This window comes from Oncorhynchus mykiss, chromosome 20, assembly GCF_013265735.2.
Source record: "Oncorhynchus mykiss isolate Arlee chromosome 20, USDA_OmykA_1.1, whole genome shotgun sequence".
NCBI classification, from domain to species: Eukaryota; Metazoa; Chordata; class Actinopteri; order Salmoniformes; family Salmonidae; genus Oncorhynchus; species Oncorhynchus mykiss.
The window spans coordinates 21,031,160-21,047,165 of NC_048584.1; the positions used below are offsets into that span (position 1 = coordinate 21,031,160).

The following is a 16,006-nucleotide window of genomic DNA, read 5'->3' on the forward strand; positions in this document are numbered from 1 at the left end:
ATCCGGAAACTACAATTTCGAAAATAAAACCTTTATTCTTTAATTGAAATACGGAACTCTTCCATATTTTATAGAATGTGTAGCATCCCTAAGTCTAAATATTGCAGTTACATTGCCCAACCTTCAATGTCATGTCATAATTATGTTAAATTGTGGCAAATGAATTACGGTCTTTGTTAGGAAGAAATGGTCTTCACACAGTTCGCAACGAGCCAGGCGGCCCAAACTGCTGCATATACCCTGACTCTGCTTACACTGAAAGCAAGAGAAGTGACACAATGTCAGGCACTGCATTGATTATATGCAACCCAGGACAACCTAGTTAATTAAATTGGTAAGATCATCAACAATGTGTAATTAACTAGTGATTATGTTAAGATTGATTGTTTTTTATAAGGTAAGTTTAATGCTAGCTAGCATTACTTACCATGGCTCCTTGCTGCCTGCACTCACGTAACAGGTGGTCAGCCTGCCATGCAGTCTCCTCGTGGATTGCATTGTAATCGGCCATAATGCCGATTACTGATTTGTTATGATAACTTGAAATCGGCCCCAATTAAATCGGCCAATTCCGATTAATTGGTCGACCTCTAGTGGAAGCACCTACTTTTGATGTACTTTTTTATCCCTCATTTACTCAAGTGTTTATTTTATTTTGTCAGTGAATATTGCACATGGGGTCATGGGGTCATGGGGTCAAAGACGGTACTTTTTGGAGAAATGTCCTCTGATCTGTTTGGCCATTATATAATACATAACTGTTTGGCCATAATGACCATCGTTATGTTTGGAGGAAAAAGAGTGAGGCTTGCAAGCAGAAGGACACCATCCCAACCGTGAAGCACGGAGGTAGGAGCATCATGTTGTGGGGGTGCTTTGCAGCAGGAGGGACTGGTGCACTTCACAAAATAGATGGCTTTATGAGAAAGGAAAATTACGTGGATATATTGAAGCAACACAAGAAGTTAAAGCTTGGTCGCAAATGGGTCTTCCAAATGGACAATGACTCCAAGCATACTTCCAACGTTGTGGCAAAATAGCGTAAGGACAACAAAGTCAAGGTAATGTAGTGGCCATCACAAAGCCCTGACCTCAATCCTATAGAGAATTTGTGGACAGAACTGAAAAACGTGTGCGAGCAAGGAGGCCTACAAACCTGACTCCGTTACAACAGCTCTGTCAGGAGGAATGGGCCAAACTTCACAAAACTAATATTATTCTGACATTTCACATTCTTAAAATAAAGATCCTAACTGACCTAAAACAGGGATTTTTTTACTAGGATTAAATGTGGGAAATGTGAAAAGCTGAATTTAAATGTATTTGGCTGAGGTGTATGTAAACTTCTGACTTCAACTGTATATCTATTTCAGTCGTACTGTTATTAGCCTTCTAAATCACTGTGAATGACAGATTCTAGAGTAGACCCATTTTGGCATATCAAAACATAAAAAGAAACAAAGTATTTTAATTTGGGATTGTTCATCTTCAATTTGGAACGGTTGAAACTTCACTTTGGGATGGTGATGAGCCCTGCCTCTGTCTTCTAATGGTCAGTCTATGCTATTGAAAAGTCTTAACAATTTTTTCAGGGTTCAGGAAATTGAGTCAGCATCCAACTTTCTAAAAGATAGCCCAGAGCTGCAACAAGTCAAATATGTTTACTGGGCACATCTCAAGTAATCCCTTCACTCCTGCTACGCTATCAATTGTATGGACATAGATATGTACTGGAAGCTTTTATCCAATGTCGTGGAAATTTCCTCTATTTACCAAATCATGGGAGCAAACCACACACACAAGTCAGAGTTAGTTATCAAAGTCCATCTTTAATTATATGAGCTCTATCACAACCCTGTGACTCTCAGATCGATTCAGTGTCTAACCATGAATTCTCTGAGAGCCCCCTTACAATACAACTGAGTTCCTTTAATAGCAAAGACACACATAGTCAGACAGCATAGACATAACTCATCGTTCAGCTTTGTCTCCTTTCCCAAACCCGTGAAACCATAAACCAAATCCTCCATATCAACAGGCATATATCAAATTGTCATTTATATACAACCCACTCTAAATACAAACTCCTGGACAAACTCACGGAGAGGAGGGTGAGGCTATAGTTTAAGATAGAAACAACAATGCAACCCTTCTTTCCCCACTAGAAAAGGTAGGGAGTAAAATATATGTTTACACATGATGACACTTTGACCTCTCCCCTCTCAGCGGCCCAGGCAACTTAGTTTTGACATAGAACAGATAACTGCAACCTCACCACAGAATTACACAAAAATACCATTCTGATGAGAATTAACTTACACCCATTTGATAAATATAAAACATCTAACATATGTTACCAACAAATTCTGAATCTTCCCTAACACCCACCCCTCAGCCACTCTCAGCCCATCCCACCTATCACCATAGACCACCCTCGTTTGGCACTTTTAAATGTTAGAGCAATCACAAGTCATCACAAGTAAAACCTTCCTCGTGAATTACCTCATTACTGAGCGCAAAGTTGATTGGATGTTTCTCACATTTAAAGTGGCGTTTAAATACAAAACAAAATTAACAATCGAACTTTCATAACAGTTGAGCACCAATAAAAATAATAATAGTAAGAAATAAGAAATAAAACATTAAATAGCAAGAACTGATGAGAAGTTTGTGCCCTAGCCTACTACGCAAAGGCACTATGGATTTATTTTCCCTGGTTGGCACAGATATGCTCAGGAAAATAATATCACAATTTAAGCCTTCTACCTGCCTTCTCGAACCTATCCCCAACACTCTCTTCAAAACTTTTTTTAATTGCATATCTGACGAAGTGCAATCTGTTGTTAAAATCAATCCCTGTTTACAGGCACTTTCGCCACTGCACTAAACTGCAATGGTGAACCCCTTCTGAAGAAAAGTAATCGAGATTGGCCGAAAATTGCTAAAAGCTGAACAATCTCCAACCTTACATTCTTAAGCAAAAAAAAAAAATTCCAATCTGGTTTTCGTGCCCAGCACAGAGACCGTGGTAAATTATCTAAAAGCCAACACAGATACCAAACAGCTCTTTGTCCTTGTACTCTCAGATTTAAGTCAACACTGCAGTCAACACTGTTGACCATGATGTCCTTTTGGACTGACTGGAGAGTTGGGTTGGCCTCTCCGGTCCTGTTCTAAATTGGTTTAGGACCTATTTAACCAGTCAAGAGTTTTCTGTCATCCTTGGTGACCATAACTCAGAGAAAATACATGACACACGTGGCGTTTCACAAGGTATGATTTTGGGTCCGGTACTGTTCAGTTTTTACATATGTTACCTCTTGGCAGCATTATCAGAAAGCACAGCATTGATTTTCACTGCTACGCAGACGATACACAACTTTACATTTCTGTGTCACCAGAGGATTTTAGCTCCACTGATAAATTATTAGACTGTACTAGTGATTTAAATACTTTGATGGCTCACAACTTCCTCCAGCTAAATCAAGACAAGACTGAGGTACTTATTGTTGGAGCCAAAGCACCGAGAGAGAATCAAGGCGCATATTTTAATTCACAGGCAATAAAGATAAAACACCAGGTAAAAAACCCTAGGTGTTATTTTAGATTCTGAACAAAATTTCAAATCACATAATTAGGAATGTGACCAAAATATATTTTTACCACCTGAGGAACATTGCCAAGAACCGGCCATTTCTCTCTCAGGCTGATACAGAGACTTTATTACTGCAGGTAGCCTAGTGTTTAGAGCGTTGGGCCACACACACTGAATGACATTCAAGGTCAAGTTGTCACATTTATGTGTGTTATCGCCAATAAGCCTGCTGTATTTAGCGTAACACAGTTTTTCTTGTCTCAGACACATTAATTTATGTTGTCTGTCTGTGTTCTGTTCTGTCCCTAGTTTGCCCCACAGCGTCAAGGTGAGCCTGTCTCTGTTGGGGCCGGGCCGGGTGGGTGGTGGAGGCTCTCCCAACTCCAAGGTGGGCTACTGCGGTGGTGGAGGAGTGCCTGTGGAGGACATGCAGGCCCTGGCCATTACCTCCCTGCCGGGTGCAGACGTGGCAAAACACTACGAGCACATCCGCGAGCTGGGCAAGGGCACCTATGGCAAGGTGGACCTTGTGGCACACCGCACACAGGGTGAGTCAGAGGGCATGGCTGTGGTGAAGGGACATTGTTGGCGGCAAAAGTTTCCATAGAGTCAACAGTCAATGAAAAAGGGCACTACAGTGACAGGTTATTGTGAGGTCAAAGGTCACCATAGTGTAAGATGTCAGGGTGAAAGGGCTCTTCAGGATGAAAGTTAATTACAAGGTTACATGCCATTAAGCTGAAGAGGGCATTAGACTGGATAAAAGTGAAGGCCTTAATGCTCAAATTAGTTTTGTTTTTCAAATCCATTTTGGACTACTGATTGTCCAAACAGCAAGTTACAAGGGACCAAATCAGATTTGTGTGTGTTCAGACCACAGTCATTTGCTGAGAAGGCTACCATAGCTGTCATAGTAATGACGGGTATGTGTGCAGTGGTGTAGGCTGATTGGTGGTGGTGCTCATGCTTCCTTTCACTCAGAAGTTATGTAGCAAGCCAAGGTGACAATGCCTCAATGGACGTGTCCCAGTTGCTTTGAATGTTCAAAATCATAGGGTAAGAACACTTTCAAAGCCTCAAAGGATGGTGATCCAACTTTCAAAACAAGTCATTTTTGGCTAGACACAACAGTCACCAAGGCTGCTAAGTAGCTGTTTAGCTTTCTAGCACATTCAGTATTTTTTTTTTTTAAACAATTAACAAGTCAGTTATCTACCACATGTTCTTGTCAAACTGCCAACAGAGTAGCTAGCAAACGTCAAGATATGCGAAATAAGAGTCGAAAAACCACTTGAGGGCAAATAAATCAGATTTGACCATTCAGTCACATGGCCAGAAACCTATGAAGGTGGTTTGAAATGTGGCTTGAAATATCCGATTCCATGTGCTTTTTGGCTATTCAGAATGCAGGAAAAATAAAAGATTCAAATCGTATCAGATACACAGAATCAGATACAACAGTCATATTTAGTTCAATTGACTTAATACATGTCAGTTAAGTTCATATTGCCTTGCCTAAAATATTTATCTGATACTGTACAACAAGGTTATAATAATAAACTGAAACTAAAAGTAATCATGAAAAAAATATTTAGTAAACTGAAATAAAATAATTAACAAACCAGTTTGAAAAACGGAAACTATACTGAAACTATTATCTTTGTCTCCAAAACAAACTAAAATAAAATGTTAGTTTTTCTTCTAAGCTTTGGGGAAAAAAAACTTATGGGGTTTTCAAGCTACTGAATCTGACAGGTAAATGCTGCCAGGAGATGCCAATGTTTCAAATAGGTCTAGTTTGTATCACCATTAGTCTCTCTAGAAAGACCGGTTATAATACTTCAAGGTCTGGGATATCCGAGATGACATCACACTCACTTGATTCTTCTTATATGTCCTACTGAGGTGAAAAAGCATTGGATTGGTGTAAATATGGGTGAGAGAGAGTTTCCTTCCACAATATTTTTTTTGTACCAGTTTCAGCACTTCCTTTTAAATCCTAGTCACATCGATATTTATTTTATCATTTAAAGAGCCAACCAGCAGTAGAAAATTAACAAAGCATTTTCCCCTCCACAAGCTGAGGGATGGCTCTGGAGAAATGTAACCCCTTTCAAATTCATAGACGGCGCTATGAAAACAAGAACTGACCATCCATGATATCAAAATTATAGTTTTAACCATGCTTTAATGCTTTACAGTGTTTGTTTACATTTACTTTGTTTATAAACATTGAAGTAAAACAAGTTTATATTTTGGCTTCTGATGGGGAATAACAGTTTAACAAAGCTCATGAGGCTCATAAGTTATTTTATTCAAGAATCAATCATTAATTTAAGTAAAAATGTATGAAGCAACTGCTGATGGCTCCTTTAAACCTAACCCAACCTAGTACCTGATCTATCACCTTATGTATTGCTGCCCCCTGGAAAAAACACACACACAAAAACTATACAACACAAATGGCTCCTAGCCGGGCCCACGCATACTTTCTGTCTCAAACACTAAAACTGTAATGTAATAATATAACATTGAAATAATAATTACTTTATACAACTGAAACAGGTCTAAAAACAAATTGAAACTAAACTGAATTCCAAATACAAATCCCAACACTAATAGCAATAAAAACGAATATTAAAAAAAACTTTAATAATCTTGCTATACAGAATGTTGATACAGTATGTGAGTTGTAATGTTATTAACTCAGGCGTGTGTGTGAGCGTGTGCTTGCTTCTGTGTGCGTGCATGTGTCTGCCTGTCTGCCTGTCTATCTTCTGAAATGTTGCCAAACAAATTTCCCTATTGGACATTGAATTATTAATTCATTAATTCTGTCCATCACTGTGTGTACATATCAGGCACCAAAATGGCTCTGAAGTTTGTGACCAAGAGCAAGACGAAGCTGAAGAGCTTCCTGAGGGAGTACAGCCTGACAGGAACACTGAGCTGCAGCCCATTTATCATCAAAGTCCTGGACGTACTCTTCGAGACCGAGGATAGCTACGTCTTTGGACAGGAGTATGCCCCCGCTGGAGACCTGTTCGACATCATTCCTCCCCAGGTACTGGGTACTGGTACTGGATTGTACTTATCTCCACACCCATACCCTAGCCAATCAAGCACAATGTTTCAAAGCCCTGTGCTTCTGGGATTGGAGCCTTGTCCTTGCTCAGACTTGAGCTGCATACGTATTTAGTGTACTGTAGAGCTCTCGTTTAATTTCAGTGGAGGGACTGGTACCCAGACGCAAATGTTCTTATTCTAGGTTGTTAAAGATGAGTGCAATATAATGCTTAACAAGAGCCTCTTTGTCCCACTTTAGTCCCTCTACAACTCTTCTATTTCTTTCTCATTTCATTTATTGTACTTCATTTTCCTCCCCTACTGAAAAATCTAAAACTAACACCCTTTTCTCTTTCTTCACTTCTTCCTCCTCTCCTCCCTGTAGGTGGGTCTTCCGGAGGAGATGGTGAAGCGCTGTATGCAGCAGCTGGGTCTGGCTCTGGACTTCATGCACAGCAAGAACCTGGTTCACCGTGACGTCAAGCCCGAAAACGTGCTCCTCTTCGACCGCGAGTGCCGACGCGTCAAGTTGGCTGACTTCGGCATGACGCGGAGAGTGGGCTGCCGGGTGAAGCGCGTGAGTGGCACCATCCCGTACACGGCGCCGGAGGTGTGCCGCGCCAGTCGTGCCGAAGGCTTCCTGGTAACCACCAGTCTGGACATCTGGGCGTTCGGAGTGCTTGTCTTCTGCATGCTGACCGGTAACTTCCCCTGGGAGGCAGCGCTGCCTACTGACGCATTCTATGAGGAGTTCCGGCGCTGGCATCGTGCGGGGTGTCCCACGGCGGCCTACCCATCCCAGTGGCGCCGCTTCACTGACGACGCCCTGCGCATGTTCCAGCGGCTGCTAGCTGCCGAACCTGAGAAGCGATGCGGCGTGAAGGACGTCTTCTGCTTTGTCAAGTACGAGCTGGTTAGCGAATTCCGACGCCGTGCCTCCTGCCGAGCCAAGCGAAGCGAGAGGTCCAGTTCATCTGGTTTATGCCCTGCAGGCTGCACCTCTACCTCCTCTTTGTCCTCCTCCTCATTGCGCTCCCACAGACACCCAGAGCCCTCCACTCCCCCAGGAACGACCTCACTCTTGCGCCCAGCGCCCCTGAAGAGGAGCGTCCTCTCTGACCCCCAGTCCCCTCAGGAGGAGTCTCCTGGCCAGCACCACTCTTCTCTGGGTCGAGAGAAGACCAAGGTGATGGCTACTGCCATAGAGATCTGTGTCTGACAGAGACTGGATGAGCAGCGGTATCTGTGGGCGTTGCCATGACGATATGAACCTGTGCAAGGTACTTGTAACGGCCATTTTGACTGGAGTTGAAGGTTGACGCTGCTGAGAAGAAGCCCAATATCGAATTCTTGACTGTGACACAGATTGGTATCAGCACTTACGGCAGTACACTCTTGGACAAGTCTTCACTAGCGCATGCGTTTGTTATTTTGATTTGTGTCCTTAGACTGTTTTCTGAGTTGGAGAAGCGACATTCAAGAGTCCACTGACTGACGTTGTTTTTTTCACAGCAGCTCGTTCCACTGTTCAGCTATTTTGCTTCTTGGTACACACATTAACATGGCTAATGATGCTAATAGAAACAGTTCTAGCCATTTCTAAACATTGGGTTCAGTAGAAACATTCAATGCTCCCTGACGACACATTTCCATTCTGCCTCCCTTCTCCCTAATTTCTCTTATTTTTATATTTCTTCTTCTGCTTCTCTCTCTATATATATAAATACCTTTGACCTGGGGAGGCCCAAACCTTAGCTGATCTAGTGACATGCTTTAGAAAACTAGCTGATCAGAGGGCCAGTGATCCAATAGGTCAAACTGATCTTCTGTCTGACTGACATATCGCTGAACGAATGGGATTCCATGGCAGTTCCGGCCATTTCCAAAATGTGAAAATGGCTATGGACATAGGGGAGAATGATTGTTTTTCAAAAGGAGAAAATATATGAAGGTGCCTCTCCAATGTAGCAGTTACTATGACAATGGGACATTGCTCATCTAGACTGTCTGAACTGAGACAGGACCCTGCTGTCAGACATCTCAGGACATCTCAGCGGTTACTTCCTGTCTCAGAGTAACTTCCTGTTGAGGGTTACAGGTGATTTCCTGTAGTAGACCAATGTTTAAAAGGACACATTTCATTCTGTAATAGTGCCTAAATAGTTCATACAGGCATCTTCCAATGTGAAAAGAAATTAGAAAATATATAATTGCTTCTGTTGACATTCAAATGCTTGGAAACTGTTATAGAATAGAGGGAGTGTTTATTTTATATTTGCTGTGTGTGTGTGTGTGTGTGGGGGGGGGGGGGGGGGGGGGGGGGGTTGGGGGGTGGGGGTTTGAACAACTAAAACACAATCTCTTTGTAAAGGGGGAGAATAAAAAAAAGTGCATTATAGATATTTACTATGTTAAGCGCCACACTGTATTATTGTCAGGTAGTTCAACCATGTAGCTCTATTAATATTGTTTACTACTGGGAGAGGTTACTGGGATCAACGCACTGAATGTAGCAAAAATAATATGACATGTACAGTATATGAACATTATAAAATTATAATGCTCTATAGTGGTGCCAAAAATGGGGTGGACAGTGGCAGCCTTTAGAGTATGGTTGGGATCGGACCAGGGCCTATTGGAATAGTACTGTTTAACACGTGTGATGTCTCTCCCTGAGCACATTCTGAACACTGTGACCTTAGCCCATCTTAACCATAAATAGTCCCCTTCCTCTGTCAATACAACTCAACTCAAATCAATCAAGTACTTTACTGAGTTACTGCTTTACTGCACACATGCATCCTGTATAACATTACCGAAGCAATTCCAATATAATTGATCATAGATCCCATGTTCGCTCCAGGCTCCTCAAACTCCCAGCCAACCAATCTTCCTCCACTCTTCGTCCTTCACCTTCATCTATCTCTCACTCACTCGCTCTCTTCCCCATCTGCTTGTCTTTCTCCTGCACTTGAGTCTCTGAGCCATTCTGTGTTGTCTGGTAGGATGACCTCTCTCTCCCCCCTTTGGCATGCTGTGGGCTGAAGATCAATTGAGGCCGCCACACTGCGAGTGTCTCAGATAGCGAAAAAAGAAAACAAATGATGTAAGCATCTAAAAAGCGCACTGTGTGCTGCTTTATCAAGCGTTCATCTCTATTTATCGGCTAAGTTGCTGCTACTGTTATGTCAGACAGGTGTGTTTTGTGCGTGTCCCACCCTTCCCTTCTTTCCTTTCCCCGATGACAGCCCATCATCCCTGTCGCTATAGTGACAGTCAGTGTTTTTATGGTTAGTTTCTCAGCTCCTGTCCACTCCCGAAACATCAAACATAATTGTTGGGTCTGGTCATTCTGCAACAACACCAGTATTATTAACAACACTTCCCTGCTAGCCAGAGTTCTCATAGCAATTGCCTTCCACATATAATGTGTAGTATACAGTATGTCTGTTCTACTATGTCGGCAATGTCAGTCTCATTCTATCACATATACTATGTACATACATCTGTTGTACTGTTTACGTTTGTCAAAATCTGTTCAATTCACCTTCCTTCTTCCTCCATCGTCTCTAGAACACCTACCTGCTAGTCATGAAGTCAGTGCCCTTGTCATATGTCACACTTTAAGGATGACCGTAGTCAGAGGAGAATGGTGGTTCATTGACCTCAATCTGGGCGGAGATTTTCTGTGATCACTCATAGGGTGAATGCGTGCATAACTTGCATATGTAGCCTCTACTTATGTCAAGATGCATACACTGTTTTGCTGTGTGAATTGTGAATATTTATAGTTTTGTTCGATATTGCACAACCGTATACATCAGAACAGTGTTATGTCAGTTGTCATAAGTGTCAAGTTTTTGTCAGACTGTTATAATAGGTTATGTAGGCATTATGATCACATTGTGTAATGTTCATTTCAGTTTTGTAGCCTACTGTTTACCTCAGTTATGTCCTGATCCTACTAGCTGGTCTCCACCAGCAAGTTGAATTCTGTAAATGTACAAATGTATTTAACACAGAAACAAATAAACTGTTTAATATTGAGTTCAAATCAAACTTTGTGTACCAGAACTGATACAAACTTGTATTATTTTTGGCAATATGTTAAAATGACCAGTGCATTAACATCTATAAATGGCTGAATGTCTTTGCTTATCCCCTCCCCCTCTTCCCCGCATTTAATTGTACTCCACCTATATGTGTATGCAAATCCAGTCCAGCTCTAAGTGTTTCCTTTCGACTGCACATTAGCTGAAGGTCAGGTCAAAGCGGGTCTCATTTCCTGAGTCTTTGGTCTGGTGCATGTGCAGACTGCTTTAATAAGCTGACTTCCTGCTGGAAGACCAATTAACACATCCGTAGATAAGTTATCTGGCGGTCCTCAAAAAAGGGGGATGAGAGCAAGGCAGTGTGAATATCCCACCACAAACGAGAACAATTATCAGCCACCCCCTTCAGCGAGTGTTAATGTTGTCTTCTCTGAGCTGAGGTATTAATAGTATAGCCATAATGGGGCTGAGTTGGACGTCTGGGAAATGGTGGGTTTTAGCGGCTACTGTGTTAAGCTAATCACGCCAGACAGTACAGAAGCACTTGAAAGGTCTACGTGGCAGAGAGAGAGATGGGGTTAGCATGTGGAATCTAGCCATGTGCAATAGCCTGTTCTCCCCCTCTTTGAAGGACTGGTGACCTGAGGTAACTAGCTACAGTAACGACTGAATTGCAGGTTAATTGAGTTAGTATAAGATGCTCTAATAGCCTATACCTCAGATCTGGCTGGAGAGAAATAGGATTTCTAAACCAAGGCTGTGTGGAGCTGATAGGCAAGGGTGGATGGAGCCTAGATGTTTCATGGATGGATGGAGTTGTCAAGCTCAGCAGAGGTGCTGTGGTGTTAAGCCCTGGCTTTGTGGAGATGCTAGCTAAATCGCTAGGAGGGAGAGGCGGCTGGTGGGAGGAGCTATAGGAGGACAGGCTCATTGTAATGGCTGGAATGGAATTAATTCCAGCTAATGCAATGAGCCCGTCCCCCTATAGCTCCTCCCACCAGCCTCTTCTACAAGTAGGCAGTTTGCAGAAATGGAAGACTGGTTTGTGGTCAAGGTTGGTAAAAGGATGATATTTGGCAGTGTTGTTGTACTCGAGTTCAGGTCTCGAGACCACATATTGAGTGTCTAGGTCTTGCTTTGGTGTCGGATACATTTGTACTCGGTCTCACAGTGAGGACTAGTATCAGGAATCAAGGAAAGACCCAGATGCAGACTGTCGAAGTAACACTGTTTATTGTAGCAACAGGGGCAGGCGAAAACAGGTCAAGGCAGGCAGGGGTTGAAAATCCAGGGTGAGGCAAAGGTACAGGCGGACTCAGGGACAGGCAGGGTTCAGTAATCCAGAGGTGGAGCAAAGGTACAGGACGGCAGACAGACACAGGGTCAGGCAGTGAGGTCAGGCAGGCGGGTACAGGGTCAGGACATGCAAAGGTCAAAACAGGGATGACTAGCACAGAGAGTCTGGGAACCGATAGGCGCTGACAGGAAAACCACTAGTAAGCTTGAACAAACAAGACGAACTGGCAACAAACAGACAGAGAACACAGGTATAAATACACAGGGGATAATAGTGGAAGATGGGCAACACCTGGAGGGGGTTGGAGACAAGCACAAGGACAGGTGAAACAGATCAGGGCGTGACACTAGTAATGTATTCCCGTAACCAGCCAAGACCAGTAGAGTAAAAAACTCATAATCATCAGCTTCCATTCAGTCAGTGCATAAAACCGCTTCGCCAAGCCAAATATATATTATTTTCGTTTTAAACATTAATATCTTAACAGCCTTTATATCTTTTACAGATATGTTTGCACAGTGGGGGGACAGGTTCATGATTCTGAAAGGACAGCAAACGTAATACCAGCACACTCATGTAGGAGAGTGCACTTTTGGTAAAACACAAAGGGCCAGTGGTGTGGTGTAGTCATCTGCAGTTTGCAGCTCTCAATTGTTTTTTTGTGGGGGTTTTTCCCACCTTTATTTAACCAGGTAGGCAAGTTGAGAACAAGTTCTCATTTACAATTGCGACCTGGCCAAGATAAAGCAAAGCAGTTCGACAGGTACAACAACACAGAGTTACACATGGAGTAAAACAAACATACAGTCAATAATACAGTAGAAAAACATCTCTATACCATGTGAGCAAATGAGGTGAGATAAGGGAGGTAAAGGCAAAAAAGGCCATGGTGGCGTAGTAAATACATTATAGCAAGTAAAAACATTTTTTTTTTAAAACACTGGAATGGTAGATGATAGTTTTGGTATGGAGCCGCTCACAGAAGAATAACATCGGTAGTCGGTAGGGTAGGAAAGATGTCTCAACTCATCTACCAGTAAATGCTAACTAATTCAACACTGGGTATGCAAACCAGGTATTGAAAAAGTTTTGTCCGATGTCTTGGTTAGTAAGTAGGCTATTTGTGACCAACCGGCTCGATTCAATCTTGTCGCAAAATTTTAAATGGTATTTTTTACATTTGATAAAAGTAGAAACTCAGAGGTAGAAGATGGTATATCAAACACTATACAGTTGAGAAACGTTTAACCTGCACCTGCTTCTCAACTCACAGCGTCTCCATTACAATACCCAAAGGGCCCCTAAAATTCTAAATCAAATAGCTATGCATATGCTAATTTCAACTTGAAAACATCATAGAATATGGATTGATGTGATATTGTGGTAATATTACCTCAGTGTTTGAAAAAATGCACCAAAGACTAAACTGGAGGCTTGCTGGTGAAATGTGAATGCATCTGTAGTCATACAGCTGTTGTGCCTTTGAGGCGTCGTAACCTGGTTTGCGTCAGTAAATATCCAGCTGTATGAATGGGTAAATATGTTAAATGTGAGTGATTCACTATGGTTAAAAGGAAATAATTAGCAGCTTAGTAAATGCAAATCGTATTATTTCAATGTTTTCACAGCACGTTTGGGTGAAGCACAAGATGTTTAGGTGAAACGTAGTTACAAATATGTGATGGAGATGGTATTTTATAGTAATATTTTGACATTTCCACAACAGTGGAGTATCAGACACACTGTAGAAACTAGACTCCATCTCTGTGGAAAAGAGGGCACAATAATTTGCCATAGCAGTAGGAAACCCTGATGAGAAATGAGTTGATTCCATAAGTCACCAGACCCTCATATCTAACCAAGCCACCCAAGCAGACATGGAGAGTGACAACCTTTCCTACCTGTCCAAGGCTTTAAGGATTATCTCCCTATTGGAGGTAGAAGTGAATGAGCTACGAGGTGAGAGGACAGTTCTGAAGTAGGATAAGGTGGCAACTGTCGAGAGCATCATGAGAGCGGTGGCTGACATCAGGGAGGAGCTACAGAAAGAGTTGTCAGTAGTCATAGAATTGCTTCAATACAGGAATGTTCCAGTGATGTGCAAGACTAACTATGGTATAGGAAACCTACAAAATAATAGCAACAACCCCCTCTGCAGTTTAGAAAATGCTGTCATAATGCTGTGCTGATAAACATTTGCAATACATGTCAACAGTCCAAGAGACCATTCCCTTAATTCTTAGGGCTAGGGGACAACATCCTGAATTTCCGCCTGACTGACGCGCCCAAAGTAAACTGCCGGTTACTCAGGCCCAAAAGCCCGGATATGCATATAATTGGCAGCATTGGATAGGAAACACTCTACAGTTTCCAAAACTGTTAAGATAATGTCTGTGAGTATAACAGAAAATATATGTCAGGTGAAAATAGGAAGAAAATCTGACCAGAATTTGTATATTTTTCAGCTCACAGGCTCTTATTATGGAAACCTATTGCTTTAACATATGTCCGTCACCCAAATTGCAATTCCTATGGCTTCCACTACATGTCAACAGTCTTTATTCAAGGTTTCAGGCTTCTTTTTTGAAAAACAAACAAGTATTTGGAGTTTTTGTTAGGACAGCACCTGGACCAAATCAGTCACGTGAGGGAGAAGGTGCGCGCTTACGAATTTTACTTTCCTATACATAGTACTTTGCGTGTGACGAAGTTGTACCGGTAGCTTTTTGGACTCCTTTGTCTGCATGTTGAACGAGTGTATTACTGAAATCAAACAGACTTTTGGGGATGTAAAGAAGGATTTTTGTTTAACAAAACAACCATTCATGTTGTAGCTGGGCCCCTTGGGATTGCAAACAAAGGTAGATATTCAAAGGTAAGTGATTTATTTAATTGCTATTTGTGAGTTTGTGAAGCCTGTGCTGGTTGAAAGATATGTTGATGTGGGGTGCTGTCCTCAGATCTACCTAGCATGGTATGCTTTTGCCATAAAGCCTTTTTGAAATCTGACAATGCAGTTGGATTAAAAATAAGTTAAGCTTTTAAATGATATAAGACTGTTTAATATTACAAATATTTATTTGAATTTGAAATATTTATTTGAATTTTCTATATTAATGTTCTAGACACGTTTCTTTGGAATGTTGCAAACATTTTTCAGAGTTCAGTATTCTGAGGGTTAAAAACTAAAAAATGCTGTTTAGAGAACAGCAAAAGCAACAACAAAAAATGACCCCAAGTATTAATTGTCACCGCAATATTAAGTTTAAAGTTCTGTTAAGTTCTGTAGAACTGCGTGTACAGTGTAAACAACTACTCAACCTCCTCATGAACTGACTCATTTAGGCTACTTGTGGAAAGGTGCAAACATTGCAACATGAAATACTGAAATATAGATGCACAATACACACTGTCTCAAAAAGAATGACTTCAAATGACGACATCAATGTGAAAGTTACTGGTGCATTAAACAGCTGACTTTGAATGAAAACTATGCCAGATAAATGCTACACATGCATTAAAATAAAAAGTATAGCCTTACATCAAAGGACGTACTTAGGCCTACAATCGACAAGGACACATGAAGACAAACAAGCTCAACCAAAGAATGACGAAAATCACGAAATACAAAAGAAACATCAAACATTCCTTTTTAAAACCACAGCTAAATGGACAGTGCTTCGGTAACCTACAGGTTGGAATAGTGGAGCTCTGTGGAGTGGTTCTGAATGGACAGCGCCTCTGACTAGTTTACATAAGTATTCAGACCCTTTACTCAGTATTTTGTTGAAGACACCTTTGACACCTTTGACAGCTTTGTGTCTTCTTGGGTATGATGCTACAAGCTTGGCAGACCTGTATTTGGGGGGTTTCTCCCATCTTTCTCTGCAGGTCCTCTGCACAGCTATTTTCAGGTCTCTCCAGAGATCTTAGATCGGGTTCAAGGACATTCAGAGATTCGATCCTGATGAGTCTCCCAGTCCATGCCGCTGAAAA

At 41.7% G+C, this 16,006-nt stretch overlaps 1 protein-coding gene across 2 annotated transcripts in view; it reads left to right on the plus strand.

Moving 5' to 3' along the window:
- Positions 1-8,952, plus strand: part of LOC110499108 (serine/threonine-protein kinase SBK1-like) — a 37,461-nt gene extending 28,509 nt beyond the window's left edge. For both annotated transcript variants that reach the window (XM_021576019.2, XM_021576020.2), the window contains exons 3-5: positions 3,905-4,143; positions 6,457-6,659; positions 7,047-8,952. In XM_021576019.2, coding sequence (XP_021431694.2) covers positions 3,905-4,143; positions 6,457-6,659; positions 7,047-7,880 — 1,276 coding nt within the window. In that variant the 3' untranslated portion in view covers positions 7,881-8,952. The remainder of the gene's footprint in view (positions 1-3,904; positions 4,144-6,456; positions 6,660-7,046) is intronic.
- The last annotated feature ends 7,054 nt before the right edge of the window (positions 8,953-16,006 follow it).